Source organism: Quercus suber, unplaced genomic scaffold, assembly GCF_002906115.3.
Source record: "Quercus suber isolate HL8 unplaced genomic scaffold, Cork oak 2.0 scaffold_18, whole genome shotgun sequence".
NCBI classification, from domain to species: Eukaryota; Viridiplantae; Streptophyta; class Magnoliopsida; order Fagales; family Fagaceae; genus Quercus; species Quercus suber.
Genome location: NW_027069483.1, coordinates 1,856,365 through 1,878,789, shown reverse-complemented (window position 1 = coordinate 1,878,789; position 22,425 = coordinate 1,856,365). Strand labels below are relative to the sequence as shown.

Below are 22,425 nucleotides of genomic sequence, written 5' to 3'. Positions count from 1 at the left end.
AAACTCTCCTGACAATTGTCCCATCAAGACCTTGCTAAAAGGTTTTGACACCAGAATATGAGTTATGTAAGACACCGTTCAGGGTAATTTCTCCATTAATGCGGCCAAGTAAGTAGTTGTGGTGCATTTAATGTGGAGGGATGGTTGCCTTGTCCTTCCTTTTTCTCCTCTTCCTTGTTTTAACCAAGTTACCTTTGTCTCCTTGGGATTGCACCATACTCCCTGCACGCCTGATTCTCGACCATCCAAGGTTAATATGGAGTCCTTGGTCCTTGGTATTTTTTTCAACGGCAACATCTTAAACTCCTTTATTAGAAAAATAGTTCTTCTCCAAAGACTCCTCACTAAATTCCCCTCCTCAAAAACAACCTTGCCCACTTTATTATTGCTTTGGATTCTGGTACCCCCCCCCCCCCCCAAACACACACACACACACACACATAACTTTGAATTTCTATTAAATTATTTGTAGTCTTGAAAAATGGTAGACTGTTTATGAAAGCATTGTCATCTAAAAAACCAACGAAGTATTTTTTTTTTCAATAAAAATTTGAAATTTTTGTGATCTTGAATAGTAATTTTTTTCTTTCATAGAAAATCAACATAGAACTTTTTTTCCACATTATTGAAATTTGAAATTTATGTTGAATTAGATGGAAGTCCTATCAGTATGGCAAATTAACTTTTTGCTCAATTTTCATGTGATTTTCAATACTTTAAAATATTGAAATATTACAGTTTGATATTTATTATTTACGATTCACAGATTAAGAAGTTTATGACATAATTGAAACACTAATTACAACCAGTTGGCATCTCTTAGTGTTTCCACCAGAGACATCCAGGATTCAAATCTCCCCACCCTCAACTATCAAATTGTTAACAAAAATTAAAAAATATAATATAATAACCAAACCCAAATTCTAATACCTTCACTTGCTTATATCTTCTTTCCTTAAACCCTAAAACATCATCAAAAGGTCAAACACACGTAAGCATTGTCAATAACCACAATGATTATGGTTGACAACAAGTGTGAGAGAGATGCAGTGTAAGAGCACCAATGAGAGAGAAAAGAGGCTTATGGAGTGAGAGCACAGACTCAAGAGAGGAGAGAAGAGTCTAGAGAAGATACAAAGAGAAACTGAAAAGGAGAGAAAAATGTAGAATTGAAAACTAAGAGAGGAATTCTTTCCACCAAAAACAAAGACAATAAAACCAATAGTAGGTTGTCATATAAAGGCCAAAAAGTAGATGAAATTTACACGAATTAGGTCGGCATGGCAACTCGAGCCCCATGTCTAGCTCAGCCATGCTGAACAAAAAAATGGTTAGACACAAAAAAATGATTGACTAGCTAGTCAATCAAAAACAGTTAGTGGTTAGAAGATACTGGCTCTAATAATAGACCATCAGAGCTTAGTCACAAAGAAGATTATGGATCGGGATGTGGATTAATATTTGTCATCACTTGCTGGAAACTTGTAACCTCTTCGAGGACTGGTTATGATCCTTGTCCTCCATCTTCTGATCAACAGAGCTTTCTCTGTGGCCTTGGTTCCTAACAACCCACAGCTGGTCAGCAAGACATTTAAGAAAATATTACTGGCAGCTGCCTTCAGCAAATCCCTGCCATCCCAAGACTTTTCAATGTTCATTTTCAATTTAAAACATTTCAAAACTTCAATCAGCTCAAACCATAGCCATGTATCACCAGGGCTTTTTCCTTTTGGTGTTTAAAACAGTAGTCATGTCATTACCTTGACACATTTTGGTATTTTACTCTTCACCAGGGCCTTTTGATTTTGAAAGATTTTACCAATAATCTTTGCAAGAACAGGTCCCATTCCTGAAATGATGGAAGCGGGTTGCATCTCTAATGACAAACTGACGATCCACAATCTTGCTAACCAACTTTATAAACAAGTGACAATTTTCACAGATCCTCAGGTTCTTTATCACAACAATCTCTGTCCCTGGCCTAGTGTTTAAGAGGCCAAACGCAATTGCCAGCTTTTCACTGTGCATACCCATACCACTTAAAATTTCTTCATTTCTTCTTTCTTGATCATTGTTATAAGACCCAACAAGCTCCTTCACTAAATTTTCCAACTCATCTAACATTCCATATATCTCCTTTGCCTGTGGATGAGTTCTATCCCCAGCCAAGAAAAGGTGAACTCTCCCTTTATATTCCACATAGCTATACCCAGGCTCCTTTTTGAGCTTCCGCTCCCTCATCATTGCTCGAACCTTTAATACTCCCTCCATATTCTGTGCTTCACAATATATATTTGATAACAAAACATAATAACCGATATTCATAGGATCAAGCTCAATTACCTGATTAAAAGCCAACTCTGCTAGCTCAACATTTTTATGAATTTTACAGGCACCCAAAAGGGCCCCCCAAATTGGGGCATCAGGTTTTAACTTCATTGACTTAATGAGCTCCTCAGCTTCCTTGAGTCGTCCAGCCCGGCCTAGAAGATCCACCATACAAGAGTAATGATCCAGACCTGGCTGCAACCCATATGTTCTCTCCATTGTGGCAAAATAATCCAAGCCTTTATCAGTCAATCCTGCATGACTACATGCAGAAAATACACTTACAAAAACAGCTTTATCAGGTATAATTCCGGTCCCAATCATTTCATCAAAGAGCTGTACTGCAATTTCTCCATGTCCATGCATTCCATAACCACCTATGATTGCCGTCCACGAAATTACACTTTTCTCAGGCATGTGGTCAAATATAGCATGAGCCTTTCCCAAATTACCACACCTAGCATACATATTAATCAGGGCATTACTCAAAAATGGGTTTGAACCAAACCCTCTACAGTGTATCTGCCTTTCTATCTCACAACCAACCTTATGAGCACCAATGTAGGCACAAGATGAGAGGACCCCGAGAAACGTCACGGGGTCAGGATGAATCCCAGTCAACTCCATCTCATGATAGAGGTCCAAAACATGACGAGCAAGCCCGTTTTGAGCATACCCAGAGATCATTGCATTCCAAGTAATCAAACCCTTTTCAGGTATCCCATTAAACAACGCTTGCGCGTAAGCAACTGCCCCACACTTAACATACATTGTAAGCAAACAATTTGAAACAGACACATTACTGTCTAGGCCAACCTTAACACAACAACCATGGAGACACATCCCAAGACTCAAATGCGCTGGAAGTGTACACACGGGTACTAACCCCAACATTGTAACTGAATCAACCGACACACCCGCCTCCCTCATTTTACGAAACAACAAAACCCCATCATAAAATCTAGAGTTCGAGGTGTACCCAGATATCAAAGCATTGTAACAAATAGTTAACTTTCTTGATTCACCATTTTCATCAAACACCTTACGTGCATATTCAATAGAAGAGCATCTACAGTACATTGAAATTAAAGAAGTTTGTACAAAGGGATCGGGGTCGCACCCAGTTCTGATGACATGACAGTGGACCTGTGAGCCGGAGGTTGGAAGGGAGAGAGAGGCGCATGACTTGAGAATGAAAGGGAAAGTGAAGGCATCGGGGGAGAAGCCAGAGCGGAGCATTTGGAGGTAGAGAGTGAGAGCTTGGGTGTATTCGCATTGCTTTGCTAATTCTCTTAGACGAAAGTTCCATGGGTTGGTTAAGCTTGTGCTTGTGGTTTTGGTGGTTTGGAGGTGCAGTAGTTTGTTTGTGCCAGAGATTACCGACCGTTGGACGATCATAGAGGTTGGAGGGAGATTAAAGAGGGTGGAAATATTGAATGATTGGATGTTGGGTCGTTAATAAGATATAAGAAAACGACAGGACGTTTATGTATGTTATGACCAAATTTAAGCTGTTCACATGAGTTTTTATTTATTTTGATGTTCCAAAAAATAATTAGCGCTTTCTCAAAAAAATAATAATAATAATAATAATTAGTGGTGTTCTAGTATCACATAAACTAATACAATTTTTTTCACAACTATTTTACGTGTCAAACTGTGATTGACTTCTTGTCATTTTCACATTAACCCACAATTTTTTTCTCCACCACTCACAATCTGCTACGTAAATAGTTGTGGCATAAATTATGTCATATTATATAGTTTTAGAGTTTTTCTAGTAATTAAAGAGAAAGAGAGGAATGGACAAAGGTTGGCACGCTGACTCGAGACTATTGGGTTTGCTTGGCACAAATCCATTATTGTTTGACCTGATGATCAGATCATATGGCATTCAATTAGATTCCTCTAGGTAGGGTGGTTTTGTTAGGTCAGGGTTTGAGTTGCACAACCCTAGGTGTAGTAGTAACGCTTGAGTTGACCATGACTTCCATAAAATAGGTTAGATCAAAACGTGAAAAGTTTGTATAAAAAAAAAAAACGTGAAAAGTCTATCTAGAAACGACTATAGTAAATGATAAGGATTGAGTCATAACCTGATCTCAACTCCAGTACTATAAACATTCCTAATGTATTTAAATTCAAGATGTAAACCTCAATCAAATCAAGTGAGAATAGTAAATTGTTAAGAATTTCTTAGTTTAATAACATTGTTCAATTCTCTCAAAGGATAACTCACTTTAAAGTCTCTAGCCTCGCATGTTAATAGCAAAATTAGAGGGTAAGTCTTATATTTTAATTGACACGATTTAATGTTTTAAAGAAAAAATGAAAATAAAAGGAGGAGTTAGGACATGGGATTTGGGAACCGGTGCGTTTTGATAGCATCCTCGTGATCCATTTTTGAGGGCTCTTGATGCCGCAAAACAAAAGAATTACACTAGTATGCGTAACACTCTAGCGAGTCTAGTCAGCTACCAAACTAGATAAAATTATCAGAGAGAAATCTCTGCGCTCTTCAGTGGATAAAAGTAAAACACAAACACAAACACACGAAGACAGTGGAGGAAGCTCGAAATCCACACTCTGGCAATGGAAGCGGTACAGTTCTCGACGGTTGCTTCTTCCCGCCAATTCTCCGCAGCTTCTCATTCTCACTCATTCTCCTCGCTGACCCGCGGCCAGAACCAAGCCAGAAAACCACCGAGCAGTAAGCTTTGGACCGGTTCTACTACCAATTCCACCACCTCGCTCTCGTCCAGGAACTTGTTTTCCGTAAGTCAAAAACAAACAAAGCACAATTCCATTCTCATCATGTCAGTTTCAGGAACTTGTTTTCCCAGAAAATTGGTTTCATATCTTTTGTTTTTTTTTTTTTTTTTTTGGACAGAGAGAGGTATGGGGTTGGGTGAACTCCAAGAGTGTAACTGGTGTGAGAAGAGGAGATAGGCGTGGTCTGGTTGTAAGAGCTGAAATGTTTGGCCAACTCACAAGCGGTCTTGAGACAGCCTGGAATAAGCTCAAAGGAGAAGGTTCTCTCCCTTTCACTGTTCTTTTTTTTTTATTCACATTTTAATCAAGGAAATTACTAAAACTACTAATATTTTTACCTCAAAAAGCCTTGAATTACTTTTTTGTTTTCTGGGTCTGTTTGTATAGGCTGTTGGTTTAACATAATCGTCTGTAAGGAGTTACAGTGGCAAAATAGAGTTATGGGATCCCAAACTGTCTGTCCAAACGGACCCAAATGAGAGCAATTTTGTTTTTGCATTTAAATGTTGACACATCAATTTGTATATATTATGTACTACAATTTGTAATATTCATAATATTCACTCTTTAATTTTTTGTTTAAAAAAAAAAAAAAAAGAGAGCAATTTTATGACTAAAAGAGGTGTATTGCACGTCAATAAGTCTAGTGACGCATAAAATTTCATAACTGCTGATATGGGTTGTTGTTATTTGTGCATATGAAAGTGGTGGGTTTGTGTGAAAATGATGTTACTCTAGTTACACATTTGCCATCTTAATGAGTTGTGAATAAAGTTGCGATCCTAGCATTACTGATTACACATGCCTTTAACTATGTATAAATCAATTACAGTTTAGCTTTTTTAGTTGTGATGATTATTTGTTCGTTGTCGTAATGGGTGAATTCCCTTTGCTTCAGAGGTTTTGACCAAAGAAAATATAGTGGAGCCAATGCGAGATATAAGGAGAGCTCTTTTGGAAGCAGATGTGAGTGTCTGAGTGAGTTTGTGTATGTGTTGCGTTTGAGTTTTGATGTATGCATAATAAATAAGGTAGTTAATTAACTGTTCTGTTGACAGGTAAGCCTTCCTGTTGTACGACGGTTTGTGCAAGCCGTCAGTGAGCAGGCTGTTGGCGTTGGGCTGATTCGAGGAGTGAAACCAGATCAGCAACTGGTTAAGGTATGGATATCTATAATCTATTAGCTAAATGGTCTAAGAATGTACTATATTGATTGAGTTTACATAAGTCTTTATGAGTTCAATTAATCTGAAAACGTTACATAAATAGCATAATAATGTTCAATGTGCTTTACATAGTTCAGTTTACCAGCACAAGCATTACTGTTCATCTGAGACTCAAATGGATATGTTTGCTTGTATAAGATTGATGAAGAAAGTGATAGATTTATATGCACTTTTGGTTCTTACATATGTGGTAGGTTTTAGGGGCTATTATCACTGGTTGACATAGTAATTTGTTATTCATTTTCATATTTTCTCTTTTTAGTTGTTATTCAATTTTATTTTTTCCTGTTTTGCCATGGGTGCAATCCTATCTAGTGCTAAAAGCTTCTTTTGGAGCACTACATAAATTAACTAGAGCAATTTTTCTTGTATTTTGTCAATAGATGTAAATTTAATCAATCTATTATGGATTTTGAATGATGAAGAAATATATTTAAAATGAACGCAAGAAAAAGCTAAGTATCTCTATTGAATATTTAAGGGTGACTTGATTATGAACATTCCTTTTGTGTTTCTTGCAGGTTGTACGTGATGAGCTTGTGAAATTGATGGGTGGGGAAGTATCTGAACTAGTTTTTGCAAAATCTGGTCCCACTGTAATATTATTGGCTGGTTTACAAGGAGTTGGGAAAACAACTGTTTGTGCAAAATTGGCTTATTATCTTAAGAAACAGGTTTACTTTCAAAAGTTCCCCTTTTCTGTGTAGAGTTGTTGTGTATGTAATGGTTATGATTAGATTAATCTAGTTTGTTACTCAACCTTGCTGACACCTGTGACATAACATTGACCACAGGGGAAGAGTTGCATGCTGGTTGCTGGAGATGTGTACAGACCGGCTGCTATTGACCAACTTGTTATTTTGGGTGAACAGGTATAGGTACTCTTTTTTGTTTCTTGTTTGTCAATGAAGGTTTGGAGTGGGTTTATATAGTTTATTCTTCTTCTTTTTAAATTTTGTGATTAGATAGATAATTTTTTTTGTTCTTACATAATGTTATAGCTTGTAACAGGTGAATGTGCCTGTTTATGCAGCAGGGACTGAGGTTAAACCTTCAGAAATAGCCAAGCAAGGTTTAGAAGAGGCAAAAAAGAAAAACATAGATGTAGTAATAATGGATACTGCTGGAAGGCTTCAGGTAGTACTTCTTCTATGTCATTTGTAATGATTTTGGAGATAATTCTAAGATAAAGTTCATGATGTCAGCTGGTTTACTCATTTATGATCTTTGCTGGCATCTGTTCCATTTATAAAAGAACAGATAGACAAAGGAATGATGGATGAGCTGAAAGAAGTGAAGCGGGCATTGAATCCCACAGAAGTTTTGCTTGTTGTTGATGCAATGACTGGACAAGAAGCTGCAGGTACTTATACTTTCTTTTTACTCATTGGGAAATGAAATTATTTCAGGGTCTATATGGGAGGTATGTATGAATTTAGGTAATTATTTTTGTGTGTAACTTGGCTTCTGATGTAATGAGTTAATTACTTCCAAAGTTTAATCTCACTCTCACCCTCTTCTTTGGGAATTTACAGCCTTAGTGACAACATTCAATCTAGAGATCGGAATTACAGGAGCCATTTTGACAAAGCTGGACGGGGATTCTAGAGGTGGAGCAGCTTTGAGTGTTAAAGAGGTTTGCTTTATCATCCTTATGTTTTCCATCCTTGATGTTGTCCAAATGAGTTGCTTGTTCAATATAGAATTTGCCATCCCTCTTTCCCTTGATCTTTGTAATCTATCAGTCATGTTTGCAATATCATAAATCTGTTAATTTTAGGGTGCCTTTAAATCTAGTTCTATAATTTGAAATTCTCAAATGTAATATTTATTTTTAAAAATTTGTGATAATTTACCATGCAGATTGTTCTGTTTATAGATTATATAATTTTTTTTAATGAGACTATAGTCTTTAGGCATGACTGTAGGGCACTTAGCCTGTTAGCCAGCTATTATAAAACAATTTGACTTAGAAAGTTTTTGTTTGGCTAGCTGAGAATGGAATAAGACTTCAATTTGTTTAAAGTTACAACTTAATGCATCAAATTTGAATCCAACTGAAAATTGGTTTTCTCTACATTATTGGACCTGTCCAACCCACTTCATGAAAATTCCTATAAGCACTCCAACAACCTCCCCAGTTCCCCCCACCCCCCCTCCACACGCACGCTCTGACACATGCACTCATAATCAAGTGATGCTTGGAATGCACACGTGCATGCAAGCTTGCTTCACATAAGTTTTAGTTGTTATGTGGTAGGTTTCTGCAGCCCTTTTCCAAAATGTAGCAAGATTTTTTTTTCAATAAATTGTGTTTCACAACTTCACATTATCGACTGCTTCATTGAGAATGTATATACCATTTTGACGTGCCATTTGAAAATATCTTTAGATTATGTATCCCATTTGTGCTTCTTTGAATATTTGAGTAGTTGAAGATTGTTGCAAAAAAGTTATTTATCTAATTATAAAAAAGTTCACTGCAGAGAATTTTGTAGTTTATCTTTGTAACTACTATAGTTGGGTGGTGGCAGGTATCAGGAAAGCCAATCAAGCTTGTAGGGCGGGGAGAACGTATGGAGGACCTTGAACCTTTCTACCCAGATCGCATGGCAGGACGTATCTTAGGAATGGGGGATGTCCTTTCCTTTGTGGAGAAGGCACAAGAAGTTGTAAGTTTTAGGAAATTCCATTTCTTAATTATATGAATGGAAAAAATATTGCGATGGAGTTGTTGATTTGAATTGTCTATCTAGATGAAACAAGAAGATGCTGAAGAGCTGCAAAAGAAGATAATGAGTGCAAAGTTTGACTTCAATGATTTCCTAAAGCAAACTCGAGCTGTTGCACGTATGGGTTCCATGACTCGTGTTTTAGGAATGATTCCTGGTATGGGGAAGGTATGAAAGACTGGTTTCCAATTTTTCTTCTTTAGTCTTTTTGGTGGGTAGTTTTTTTTCATTTTTGGTGCTTCAAATTATGCATTCTTCCACAAATAGCTTGAAAAAGCATTTTGAGGCAGTTCAGGTGGCCATTTCCAGTTTTATGATGAAGCAGTAAGTGTGACAAGATAATGGAAGGAATGATTGAGGCAGTTCAAGTCATTTTTTTAGTATTATTATTTGTTTTTAACTGTGGAGTTTTCTTCCCTATATGTGTGCAATCAGGTTACTCCTGCACAAATTCGAGAAGCGGAGAAGAGTTTAAAGATAATGGAAGGAATGATTGAAGCAATGACCCCTGGTCTCTTCATCTCTTTGCTTTTTTGAAAGTATTTTTATAAATAATACTTGATCTAGCATCTCTTGTTAACCCCTGGTATCACTCCCCAGTGATTGTAGCAACGTTCCTTCTTTTCTTCCTATATAAATTACTGAAGTCGGTTTAGTTTTTCCTTTCTGTGTTTATAATTGTCTATTTTAATTGCAGAGGAGAGAGAGAAGCCAGAATTGTTGGCAGAATCTCCTGTCAGGCGGAAAAGAGTTGCTCAAGAGTCTGGGAAAACAGAGCAGCAGGTATGTTCGTTGCAATTGATGTAAGATTGCTAAAGTGATTTCGTTTTTGCCTCAAAAAGCAGGGTTTTCTATTGTTGTTTTATAAAATTTTGGCTGTATTACTTGTTAATACTAGGGCTCTATACTTAAGGGATGTTATTTATGACATGAATATTAGGTGAACCAACTTGTTGCACAACTCTTCCAAATGCGTGTTCGTATGAAGAATTTGATGGGTGTAATGGAAGGTGGATCCATTCCTGCACTGAGCAATCTTGAGGAGGCGATAAAAAGTGAACAGAAGGTGCCTTATTTGCTTGTGTTCTTTGAGTATATTCATATGACTTGATGTTACAATATGTCATCAACTATTCAATTCCACATCCTTTATGCATTTGTTATGAAAATATTGAGGCAACATGGTGTCACCAAATGTGCTGCTTATACAAACTAACAGACAGCATGCTGCAGGTTATACCCTTTTTGGAAGTAACTACACAAAGTTTGAACATTTTAAAGAATACTCTATATACAATAGCATCATATAAAATGCTCGATCCTTTCAACCAGTTCTCTCTTTTCTCAAAGAAGTTTCAAGGAACATAACAAATTTGCTTGCCATTCTTTGGTGCTAACAGACCTTTTGCAGCTTTGGTGCTGTTAGGGGTATACTTTTAATTTCAAACTTAATGATTTGGGTTTTACATCTGTATTAGGCTCCTCCTGGTACTGCAAGGAGGAAGAGGAGATCAGACTCAAGGAAGAAGTTTGTAGATGCTGCCTCAACAAGGTCAAGTCCTCGTGGTTTTGGGGCAGGGAACTAATTACTAAGACAGTGCTGCGGTAGAGACTTCAGGTCAATTGATTTTAGGCTCTCAATTTGTTACTCTGGTGAGATGTCTCTACTAAACCTCTTTGTAGGTGAAGTATTCAAGGTTCTCTGAGATGGGCGGATTCATTGCTTTTCCATCAAGAATGTGGCACTTGTGCAAATGTTCCTGCATCTTTATATGTAACTTAACACCATGTACATGAACATGTCTTGTTTACAAGTTGGATGTGTTATGTGTATTTGTAATGCATCATTGCTTGAGATAAAAAAAATGTCAAAATATTAAAATTCTTTCTCAATCACTGTTAGAAAGTGTTATATGGGTCTGGCAACTTGAGAACCTGCAATAAAGTTTGTGACTGTATCTCTGGTTTTCACCTATAGAGTTGTCTCTAAATAGTCATTAGGTTTAGAAAAAAAATTTCATTACCATTTAAATCTGGTGGTAAGCAAAAATTAATAATGATTTCAGTGGGAGGGCACTTTGCACCAACAGTAGTCCTCAATGGGATAAACAGCCAAAGAGTCTACTATAATACTACTTTAGTTTACAAATTTCACAGTAGTCAACCTATTCTATGCTCTTAAAATGTTTCTGTTAAGGGGAGAAAAATCTGTAATCAACCATTGCTAATTGGGATAATTTCATCTGTCAATTTCTTCACCTATTGATGTGGCTTGCTGATTGGAGATATAAGTGTGAAGATATCCGGTAAATCTAGCATATGCAGTATCTCTCTTACTACGTGCAAGTTTCATTCGACTGTGAGATTTAAATATTATGAGAGGAATGCTACATATTAGGATGCTTGAAGTAATTATTGAAAAAGATGACTTCAAAGGCTCTAACCAGGAACGGAACTTTGAAAAAAAAATTCCCTAGTATATATGTTAGCATAAAATTTTTACTTTTGGCTCTAAAATTAATATACTTGGCCCCCTCTCCCAAACAATTTACAAGTCTGAGCCATGAAACCAAAAATGAAAAAAAAAAAATTATCAAATCATCTCTTGTCTGGTTGTCCCAAAAATATCAAGAAAAACATTTAGCTAAACATTTGGACAATTTACAAATCTGGACAATAAGGAAAATCTACAAAACAATTCACATATTTAGATAATAAAAAAAATCTTTGGACACAGTCTAAGTAAAAAAAAATTATAACAAATCAATTATAAATCTTAACAAAACAAATCACAAAAATTCAATAATCTTTATCCAATTTTTACCTCTAATTTGAGAGCTCTTTATCCCTCTCAAATGACTCCACCCCATAGTCACAAAAACAACTCCTATGTTGCTAATAACTCCATCCACACACCAACTATGTCACCAGCAACTTAGATCAGTTAGTGTCTTTAACTCAACCCATGAAAAAAAATTTATTTTTTTAAAGAGTTGCTGCTCTTTAACACAACTCGTGGAAAATTTTTATTTTTTTTGAATGATAGAATTTTATTAATTTTTAATGTTTTATTAACTTTGAGACACAGTAGGCAACTTGGCATGCATGCATAAATGTAATACACGTGTGAAACAACAATCTACTGTTTTGTGCCTTATCTGCCACCAAAACATGTGTGTGTTAGTCTATTGGTAAATTGGTAATAAACTTTGTACCTTAGCTAAATTAATGTAGTGATGGGAAAAATTTTATTATTTACATAGTTGAAGACTCAAAGTTACCATTCATTATCATGTGATTGATTGTTTAACAAATCTCTTTTTCTTTTCTTTTTTTACTACTTTTTCAAAATGAAAATTTTTTAAAGGAAAAGATCACACATCTTTATACTACCTTAGCCTTAACCAAGTAATTATAAATAAAAAATTTCTTAATCAAGACACCAATGATTGTCTCAACCTTTTTTTCGCTAAATATTAGTGCATGATGTTGATTAACCATTATTTTAGTTGTTTTATTAATGTAATACTAGACATGGATTTGAACTTTTAACTATAGTTTTTGTATTTTTTTTTTTTTTAGAATCTTTTATATATAGCATTATGAAGTTATTAGGTATAGAATTATGTGAAAAGAATAAATATATATATATATATTTTTTAAAATTTATAATGTGGATAGAATAAAGAATTGGTCTAATCTCAGGTCTTGAAAATATCAAGATGTGTCAATTGACTTACAGAAGTTTTGATTATAAATATCTATTAGTGATTTTTTAAAAAAATACAAAAAAAAAATTAAAAAATTAATGCTAATAATGCATCGTTGTCAACCTCTAGTATTAATATTCTAACTTTCTAAAATTCTTAAACAAAGAACTTTGACCCCCTAAGTTTGAATCATAGTTCCGTCCCTTACTCTAACCTTAGCCTATAGGCAATTCTTTTTTCTTTTCTTTTTTTAAAATTTTTTTATTTGATTATGGCAATAGCTGAAAAGGGTAATTTCGTCAGTGTAAAATCCAGAATTAGTTTACTCCGACAGTTTTCCCGGGCAGTTAAGAACAAAGTAGAGAGAGTCGTTGTGACACATACAAATATAACCTCTTTGAAGCATCTGGGCTGTTGACACGTGTCAGTACTATTGCTTTCTTCAGGTATGAAAAACCCAACCTCACAATCTAAATTCTCCTTTTTCCTCTCACTTCCTCTCCAATAGAAAAAAGAAACAAGGAAATCCCAAACTGAATCCGAAACTTTCATATCAAAAAAATGGCAAGCCCAGAAAAAGCTACCGAAACCTCTGATTTGACATTTCCAGCAACCAACGTTGAGAAAGATTTGAGTGTTCAAAATAACAAGAGTCTTGAAGTTGATCCCATATCGTCTGAAGTGGCTACCTCGTTGGAAATCGAGGTACATGCATTTGGTTTTCTGCTTTGTTTTGATTTTAATGATTATGATTAATTACATACATATAGTCCTTAGTCTGCAAGTTTCAACTATTTAATTTTTCTGTTGTGAGATCTTGTCACCCCTGATTTTGCACCTCGATTATTTCACATGGGATTTTCAATTGAAATTGAAGATAGGCTTCTTCTTCTTCTTCTTCTTTTTCTTTTTTTTCTTTTATTTATTTAATAATATGATATTTACAAATGGGATGAAGATTTGAATCCTAAATATTTATGGTAGAAATACAAGATATTTTTATTCGGAGCATTATAAATGAATAATTCGATAGTTATAATGAGCTGAACGATTTGAATCTTAAATATTTTTATAAAAAACAAGAGATATTTTTCGTTATCTTTCTTAGAATCCTTTAAAAGGTATTACTTGAGCTACAAATTCTTAACTCTATAGGGAATATAATCCTCAATCTCAAAATATTTAGTGGTAAATTATTTTCAAACCGGTTTGAATTTTTTAGACAAATAATAACATATCATGTATCCTAGTTTGTCATTTAGTGAGCTCCAAATGAGTCCAAACGCCGCTAAATGAAGTCAGAATCAGTATATGATATTTGTAATTTTGTACATATATAACATTAGCTGTTATGCATTCTAGATTTGCAAGAATGTCCTAGATTTCTTTGGCCTTTTGTGCATCAAGATATGGTTAGAAACGAATGAAATACTATTTTCCCAAAAAAAAAAAAAAAAAAAAAAAAAAAACGTGAAAAGTCTATCTAGAAACGACTATAGTAAATGATAAGGATTGAGTCATAACCTGATCTCAACTCCAGTACTATAAACATTCCTAATGTATTTAAATTCAAGATGTAAACCTCAATCAAATCAAGTGAGAATAGTAAATTGTTAAGAATTTCTTAGTTTAATAACATTGTTCAATTCTCTCAAAGGATAACTCACTTTAAAGTCTCTAGCCTCGCATGTTAATAGCAAAATTAGAGGGTAAGTCTTATATTTTAATTGACACGATTTAATGTTTTAAAGAAAAAATGAAAATAAAAGGAGGAGTTAGGACATGGGATTTGGGAACCGGTGCGTTTTGATAGCATCCTCGTGATCCATTTTTGAGGGCTCTTGATGCCGCAAAACAAAAGAATTACACTAGTATGCGTAACACTCTAGCGAGTCTAGTCAGCTACCAAACTAGATAAAATTATCAGAGAGAAATCTCTGCGCTCTTCAGTGGATAAAAGTAAAACACAAACACAAACACACGAAGACAGTGGAGGAAGCTCGAAATCCACACTCTGGCAATGGAAGCGGTACAGTTCTCGACGGTTGCTTCTTCCCGCCAATTCTCCGCAGCTTCTCATTCTCACTCATTCTCCTCGCTGACCCGCGGCCAGAACCAAGCCAGAAAACCACCGAGCAGTAAGCTTTGGACCGGTTCTACTACCAATTCCACCACCTCGCTCTCGTCCAGGAACTTGTTTTCCGTAAGTCAAAAACAAACAAAGCACAATTCCATTCTCATCATGTCAGTTTCAGGAACTTGTTTTCCCAGAAAAATGGCTTCATATCTTTTGTTTTTTTCTTTTTTTTTTTGGACAGAGAGAAGTATGGGGTTGGGTGAACTCCAAGAGTGTAACTAGTGTGAGAAGGGGAGATAGGCGTGGTCTGGTTGTAAGAGCTGAAATGTTTGGCCAACTCACAAGCGGTCTTGAGGCAGCCTGGAATAAGCTCAAAGGAGAAGGTTCTCTCCCTTTCACTGTTCTTTTTTTTTTTTTATTCACATTTTAATCAAGGAAATTACTAAAACTACTAATATTTTTACCTCAAAAAGCCTTGAATTACTTTTTTGTTCTCTGGGTCTGTTTGTATAGGCTGTTGGTTTAAAATAATCGTCTGTAAGGAGTTACAGTTGCAAAATAGAGTTATGGGATCCCAAACTGTCTGTCCAAACGGACCCAAATGAGAGCAGTTTTGTTTTTGCATTTAAATGTTGACACATCAATTTGTATATATTATGTACTACAATTTGTAATACTCATAACATTCACTCTTTAATTTTTTGTTTAAAAAAAAAAGAGAGCAATTTTATGACATAAAAGAGGTGTATTGCACGTCAATAAGTCTAGTGACGCATAAAATTTCATAACTGCTGATATGGGTTGTTGTTATTTGTGCATATGAAAGTGGTGGGTTTGTGTGAAAATGATGTTACTCTGGTTACACATTTGCCATCTTAACAAGATGTGAATAAAGTTGCGATCCTAGCATTACTGATTACACATGCCTTTAACTATGTATAAATCAATTACAGTTTAGCTTTTTTAGTTGTGATGATTATTTGTTTGTTGTCGTAATGGGTGAATTCCCTTTGCTTCAGAGGTTTTGACCAAAGAAAATATAGTGGAGCCAATGCGAGATATAAGGAGAGCTCTTTTGGAAGCAGATGTGAGTGTCTGAGTGAGTTTGTGTATGTGTTGTGTTTGAGTTTTGATGTATGCATAATAAATAAGGTAGTTAATTAACTGTTCTGTTGACAGGTAAGCCTTCCTGTTGTACGACGGTTTGTGCAAGCCGTCAGTGAGCAGGCTGTTGGCGTTGGGCTGATTCGAGGAGTGAAACCAGATCAGCAACTGGTTAAGGTATGGATATCTATAATCTATTAGCTAAATGGTCTAAGAATGTACTATATTGATTGAGTTTACATAAGTCTTTATGAGTTCAATTAATCTGAAAACGTTACATAAATAGCATAATAATGTTCAATGTGCTTTACATAGTTCAGTTTACCAGCACAAGCATTACTGTTCATCTGAGACTCAAATGGATATGTTTGCTTGTATAAGATTGATGAAGAAAGTGATAGATTTATATGCACTTTTGGTTCTTACATATGTGGTAGGTTTTAGGGGCTATTATCACTGGTTGACATAGTAATTTGTTATTCATTTTCATATTTTCTCTTTTTAGTTGTTATTCAATTTTATTTTTTCCTGTTTTGCCATGGGTGCAATCCTATCTAGTGCTAAAAGCTTCTTTTGGAGCACTACATAAATTAACTAGAGCAATTTTTCTTGTATTTTGTCAATAGATGTAAATTTAATCAATCTATTATGGATTTTGAATGATGAAGAAATATATTTAAAATGAACGCAAGAAAAAGCTAAGTATCTCTATTGAATATTTAAGGGTGACTTGATTATGAACATTCCTTTTGTGTTTCTTGCAGGTTGTACGTGATGAGCTTGTGAAATTGATGGGTGGGGAAGTATCTGAACTAGTTTTTGCAAAATCTGGTCCCACTGTAATATTATTGGCTGGTTTACAAGGAGTTGGGAAAACAACTGTTTGTGCAAAATTGGCTTATTATCTTAAGAAACAGGTTTACTTTCAAAAGTTCCCCTTTTCTGTGTAGAGTTGTTGTGTATGTAATGGTTATGATTAGATTAATCTAGTTTGTTACTCAACCTTGCTGACACCTGTGACATAACATTGACCACAGGGGAAGAGTTGCATGCTGGTTGCTGGAGATGTGTACAGACCGGCTGCTATTGACCAACTTGTTATTTTGGGTGAACAGGTATAGGTACTCTTTTTTGTTTCTTGTTTGTCAATGAAGGTTTGGAGTGGGTTTATATAGTTTATTCTTCTTCTTTTTAAATTTTGTGATTAGATAGATAATTTTTTTTGTTCTTACATAATGTTATAGCTTGTAACAGGTGAATGTGCCTGTTTATGCAGCAGGGACTGAGGTTAAACCTTCAGAAATAGCCAAGCAAGGTTTAGAAGAGGCAAAAAAGAAAAACATAGATGTAGTAATAATGGATACTGCTGGAAGGCTTCAGGTAGTACTTCTTCTATGTCATTTGTAATGATTTTGGAGATAATTCTAAGATAAAGTTCATGATGTCAGCTGGTTTACTCATTTATGATCTTTGCTGGCATCTGTTCCATTTATAAAAGAACAGATAGACAAAGGAATGATGGATGAGCTGAAAGAAGTGAAGCGGGCATTGAATCCCACAGAAGTTTTGCTTGTTGTTGATGCAATGACTGGACAAGAAGCTGCAGGTACTTATACTTTCTTTTTACTCATTGGGAAATGAAATTATTTCAGGGTCTATATGGGAGGTATGTATGAATTTAGGTAATTATTTTTGTGTGTAACTTGGCTTCTGATGTAATGAGTTAATTACTTCCAAAGTTTAATCTCACTCTCACCCTCTTCTTTGGGAATTTACAGCCTTAGTGACAACATTCAATCTAGAGATCGGAATTACAGGAGCCATTTTGACAAAGCTGGACGGGGATTCTAGAGGTGGAGCAGCTTTGAGTGTTAAAGAGGTTTGCTTTATCATCCTTATGTTTTCCATCCTTGATGTTGTCCAAATGAGTTGCTTGTTCAATATAGAATTTGCCATCCCTCTTTCCCTTGATCTTTGTAATCTATCAGTCATGTTTGCAATATCATAAATCTGTTAATTTTAGGGTGCCTTTAAATCTAGTTCTATAATTTGAAATTCTCAAATGTAATATTTATTTTTAAAAATTTGTGATAATTTACCATGCAGATTGTTCTGTTTATAGATTATATAATTTTTTTTAATGAGACTATAGTCTTTAGGCATGACTGTAGGGCACTTAGCCTGTTAGCCAGCTATTATAAAACAATTTGACTTAGAAAGTTTTTGTTTGGCTAGCTGAGAATGGAATAAGACTTCAATTTGTTTAAAGTTACAACTTAATGCATCAAATTTGAATCCAACTGAAAATTGGTTTTCTCTACATTATTGGACCTGTCCAACCCACTTCATGAAAATTCCTATAAGCACTCCAACAACCTCCCCAGTTCCCCCCACCCCCCCTCCACACGCACGCTCTGACACATGCACTCATAATCAAGTGATGCTTGGAATGCACACGTGCATGCAAGCTTGCTTCACATAAGTTTTAGTTGTTATGTGGTAGGTTTCTGCAGCCCTTTTCCAAAATGTAGCAAGATTTTTTTTTCAATAAATTGTGTTTCACAACTTCACATTATCGACTGCTTCATTGAGAATGTATATACCATTTTGACGTGCCATTTGAAAATATCTTTAGATTATGTATCCCATTTGTGCTTCTTTGAATATTTGAGTAGTTGAAGATTGTTGCAAAAAAGTTATTTATCTAATTATAAAAAAGTTCACTGCAGAGAATTTTGTAGTTTATCTTTGTAACTACTATAGTTGGGTGGTGGCAGGTATCAGGAAAGCCAATCAAGCTTGTAGGGCGGGGAGAACGTATGGAGGACCTTGAACCTTTCTACCCAGATCGCATGGCAGGACGTATCTTAGGAATGGGGGATGTCCTTTCCTTTGTGGAGAAGGCACAAGAAGTTGTAAGTTTTAGGAAATTCCATTTCTTAATTATATGAATGGAAAAAATATTGCGATGGAGTTGTTGATTTGAATTGTCTATCTAGATGAAACAAGAAGATGCTGAAGAGCTGCAAAAGAAGATAATGAGTGCAAAGTTTGACTTCAATGATTTCCTAAAGCAAACTCGAGCTGTTGCACGTATGGGTTCCATGACTCGTGTTTTAGGAATGATTCCTGGTATGGGGAAGGTATGAAAGACTGGTTTCCAATTTTTCTTCTTTAGTCTTTTTGGTGGGTAGTTTTTTTTCATTTTTGGTGCTTCAAATTATGCATTCTTCCACAAATAGCTTGAAAAAGCATTTTGAGGCAGTTCAGGTGGCCATTTCCAGTTTTATGATGAAGCAGTAAGTGTGACAAGATAATGGAAGGAATGATTGAGGCAGTTCAAGTCATTTTTTTAGTATTATTATTTGTTTTTAACTGTGGAGTTTTCTTCCCTATATGTGTGCAATCAGGTTACTCCTGCACAAATTCGAGAAGCGGAGAAGAGTTTAAAGATAATGGAAGGAATGATTGAAGCAATGACCCCTGGTCTCTTCATCTCTTTGCTTTTTTGAAAGTATTTTTATAAATAATACTTGATCTAGCATCTCTTGTTAACCCCTGGTATCACTCCCCAGTGATTGTAGCAACGTTCCTTCTTTTCTTCCTATATAAATTACTGAAGTCGGTTTAGTTTTTCCTTTCTGTGTTTATAATTGTCTATTTTAATTGCAGAGGAGAGAGAGAAGCCAGAATTGTTGGCAGAATCTCCTGTCAGGCGGAAAAGAGTTGCTCAAGAGTCTGGGAAAACAGAGCAGCAGGTATGTTCGTTGCAATTGATGTAAGATTGCTAAAGTGATTTCGTTTTTGCCTCAAAAAGCAGGGTTTTCTATTGTTGTTTTATAAAATTTTGGCTGTATTACTTGTTAATACTAGGGCTCTATACTTAAGGGATGTTATTTATGACATGAATATTAGGTGAACCAACTTGTTGCACAACTCTTCCAAATGCGTGTTCGTATGAAGAATTTGATGGGTGTAATGGAAGGTGGATCCATTCCTGCACTGAGCAATCTTGAGGAGGCGATAAAAAGTGAACAGAAGGTGCCTTATTTGCTTGTGTTCTTTGAGTATATTCATATGACTTGATGTTACAATATGTCATCAACTATTCAATTCCACATCCTTTATGCATTTGTTATGAAAATATTGAGGCAACATGGTGTCACCAAATGTGCTGCTTATACAAACTAACAGACAGCATGCTGCAGGTTATACCCTTTTTGGAAGTAACTACACAAAGTTTGAACATTTTAAAGAATACTCTATATACAATAGCATCATATAAAATGCTCGATCCTTTCAACCAGTTCTCTCTTTTCTCAAAGAAGTTTCAAGGAACATAACAAATTTGCTTGCCATTCTTTGGTGCTAACAGACCTTTTGCAGCTTTGGTGCTGTTAGGGGTATACTTTTAATTTCAAACTTAATGATTTGGGTTTTACATCTGTATTAGGCTCCTCCTGGTACTGCAAGGAGGAAGAGGAGATCAGACTCAAGGAAGAAGTTTGTAGATGCTGCCTCAACAAGGTCAAGTCCTCGTGGTTTTGGGGCAGGGAACTAATTACTAAGACAGTGCTGCGGTAGAGACTTCAGGTCAATTGATTTTAGGCTCTCAATTTGTTACTCTGGTGAGATGTCTCTACTAAACCTCTTTGTAGGTGAAGTATTCAAGGTTCTCTGAGATGGGCGGATTCATTGCTTTTCCATCAAGAATGTGGCACTTGTGCAAATGTTCCTGCATCTTTATATGTAACTTAACACCATGTACATGAACATGTCTTGTTTACAAGTTGGATGTGTTATGTGTATTTGTAATGCATCATTGCTTGAGATAAAAAAAATGTCAAAATATTAAAATTCTTTCTCAATCACTGTTAGAAAGTGTTATATGGGTCTGGCAACTTGAGAACCTGCAATAAAGTTTGTGACTGTATCTCTGGTTTTCACCTATAGAGTTGTCTCTAAATAGTCATTAGGTTTAGAAAAAAAATTTCATTACCATTTAAATCTGGTGGTAAGCAAAAATTAATAATGATTTCAGTGGGAGGGCACTTTGCACCAACAGTAGTCCTCAATGGGATAAACAGCCAAAGAGTCTACTATAATACTACTTTAGTTTACAAATTTCACAGTAGTCAACCTATTCTATGCTCTTAAAATGTTTCTGTTAAGGGGAGAAAAATCTGTAATCAACCATTGCTAATTGGGATAATTTCATCTGTCAATTTCTTCACCTATTGATGTGGCTTGCTGATTGGAGATATAAGTGTGAAGATATCCGGTAAATCTAGCATATGCAGTATCTCTCTTACTACGTGCAAGTTTCATTCGACTGTGAGATTTAAATATTATGAGAGGAATGCTACATATTAGGATGCTTGAAGTAATTATTGAAAAAGATGACTTCAAAGGCTCTAACCAGGAACGGAACTTTGAAAAAAAAATTCCCTAGTATATATGTTAGCATAAAATTTTTACTTTTGGCTCTAAAATTAATATACTTGGCCCCCTCTCCCAAACAATTTACAAGTCTGAGCCATGAAACCAAAAATGAAAAAAAAAAAATTATCAAATCATCTCTTGTCTGGTTGTCCCAAAAATATCAAGAAAAACATTTAGCTAAACATTTGGACAATTTACAAATCTGGACAATAAGGAAAATCTACAAAACAATTCACATATTTAGATAATAAAAAAAATCTTTGGACACAGTCTAAGTAAAAAAAAATTATAACAAATCAATTATAAATCTTAACAAAACAAATCACAAAAATTCAATAATCTTTATCCAATTTTTACCTCTAATTTGAGAGCTCTTTATCCCTCTCAAATGACTCCACCCCATAGTCACAAAAACAACTCCTATGTTGCTAATAACTCCATCCACACACCAACTATGTCACCAGCAACTTAGATCAGTTAGTGTCTTTAACTCAACCCATGAAAAAAAATTTATTTTTTTAAAGAGTTGCTGCTCTTTAACACAACTCGTGGAAAATTTTTATTTTTTTTGAATGATAGAATTTTATTAATTTTTAATGTTTTATTAACTTTGAGACACAGTAGGCAACTTGGCATGCATGCATAAATGTAATACACGTGTGAAACAACAATCTACTGTTTTGTGCCTTATCTGCCACCAAAACATGTGTGTGTTAGTCTATTGGTAAATTGGTAATAAACTTTGTACCTTAGCTAAATTAATGTAGTGATGGGAAAAATTTTATTATTTACATAGTTGAAGACTCAAAGTTACCATTCATTATCATGTGATTGATTGTTTAACAAATCTCTTTTTCTTTTCTTTTTTTACTACTTTTTCAAAATGAAAATTTTTTAAAGGAAAAGATCACACATCTTTATACTACCTTAGCCTTAACCAAGTAATTATAAATAAAAAATTTCTTAATCAAGACACCAATGATTGTCTCAACCTTTTTTTCGCTAAATATTAGTGCATGATGTTGATTAACCAT

The 22,425-nt window shown here is 35.1% G+C and overlaps 3 protein-coding genes across 3 annotated transcripts; 2 read left to right on the top strand and 1 right to left on the bottom strand.

The window, feature by feature from the left end:
* Positions 1-1,208: 1,208 nt before the first annotated feature.
* LOC112010843 (putative pentatricopeptide repeat-containing protein At3g11460, mitochondrial) lies at positions 1,209-3,765 on the bottom strand. The gene has a single exon (XM_024043215.2). It carries the CDS (start codon positions 3,724-3,726, stop codon positions 1,816-1,818), a length of 1,911 nt encoding a protein of 636 aa, XP_023898983.2. The 5' UTR covers positions 3,727-3,765; the 3' UTR covers positions 1,209-1,815.
* A 1,000-nt stretch (positions 3,766-4,765) lies between these two features.
* LOC136062159 (signal recognition particle subunit SRP54, chloroplastic-like) lies at positions 4,766-11,033 on the top strand. Its single transcript, XM_065760911.1, has 15 exons — positions 4,766-5,103; positions 5,219-5,360; positions 5,999-6,066; positions 6,159-6,260; positions 6,848-7,000; positions 7,121-7,198; positions 7,338-7,463; positions 7,587-7,689; positions 7,862-7,962; positions 8,861-8,998; positions 9,083-9,226; positions 9,494-9,569; positions 9,756-9,841; positions 9,999-10,124; positions 10,537-11,033. The coding sequence occupies exons 1-15, from the start codon at positions 4,921-4,923 to the stop codon at positions 10,642-10,644; spliced, it is 1,734 nt and encodes a 577-aa protein (XP_065616983.1). The 5' UTR covers positions 4,766-4,920; the 3' UTR covers positions 10,645-11,033.
* A 3,593-nt stretch (positions 11,034-14,626) lies between these two features.
* On the top strand, positions 14,627-20,899 carry LOC112010831 (signal recognition particle subunit SRP54, chloroplastic). Its single transcript, XM_024043203.2, has 15 exons — positions 14,627-14,971; positions 15,087-15,228; positions 15,865-15,932; positions 16,025-16,126; positions 16,714-16,866; positions 16,987-17,064; positions 17,204-17,329; positions 17,453-17,555; positions 17,728-17,828; positions 18,727-18,864; positions 18,949-19,092; positions 19,360-19,435; positions 19,622-19,707; positions 19,865-19,990; positions 20,403-20,899. Exons 1-15 carry the CDS (start codon positions 14,789-14,791, stop codon positions 20,508-20,510), a joined length of 1,734 nt encoding a protein of 577 aa, XP_023898971.2. The 5' UTR covers positions 14,627-14,788; the 3' UTR covers positions 20,511-20,899.
* Positions 20,900-22,425: the final 1,526 nt, after the last annotated feature.

Coding starts and splice junctions, on each gene's coding strand:
- LOC112010831 (XM_024043203.2), top strand. CDS start 14,789: ATGGAAGCGGTACAGTTCTCGACGGTTGCTTCTTCCCGCCAATTCTCC. Junction 17,829..18,726: donor CAGCTTTGAGTGTTAAAGAG/GTTTGCTTTATC, acceptor GGGTGGTGGCAG/GTATCAGGAAAGCCAATCAA. Junction 18,865..18,948: donor TGGAGAAGGCACAAGAAGTT/GTAAGTTTTAGG, acceptor TTGTCTATCTAG/ATGAAACAAGAAGATGCTGA.
- LOC112010843 (XM_024043215.2), bottom strand. CDS start 3,726: ATGATCGTCCAACGGTCGGTAATCTCTGGCACAAACAAACTACTGCAC.
- LOC136062159 (XM_065760911.1), top strand. CDS start 4,921: ATGGAAGCGGTACAGTTCTCGACGGTTGCTTCTTCCCGCCAATTCTCC. Junction 7,464..7,586: donor ATACTGCTGGAAGGCTTCAG/GTAGTACTTCTT, acceptor ATAAAAGAACAG/ATAGACAAAGGAATGATGGA. Junction 10,125..10,536: donor CGATAAAAAGTGAACAGAAG/GTGCCTTATTTG, acceptor CATCTGTATTAG/GCTCCTCCTGGTACTGCAAG.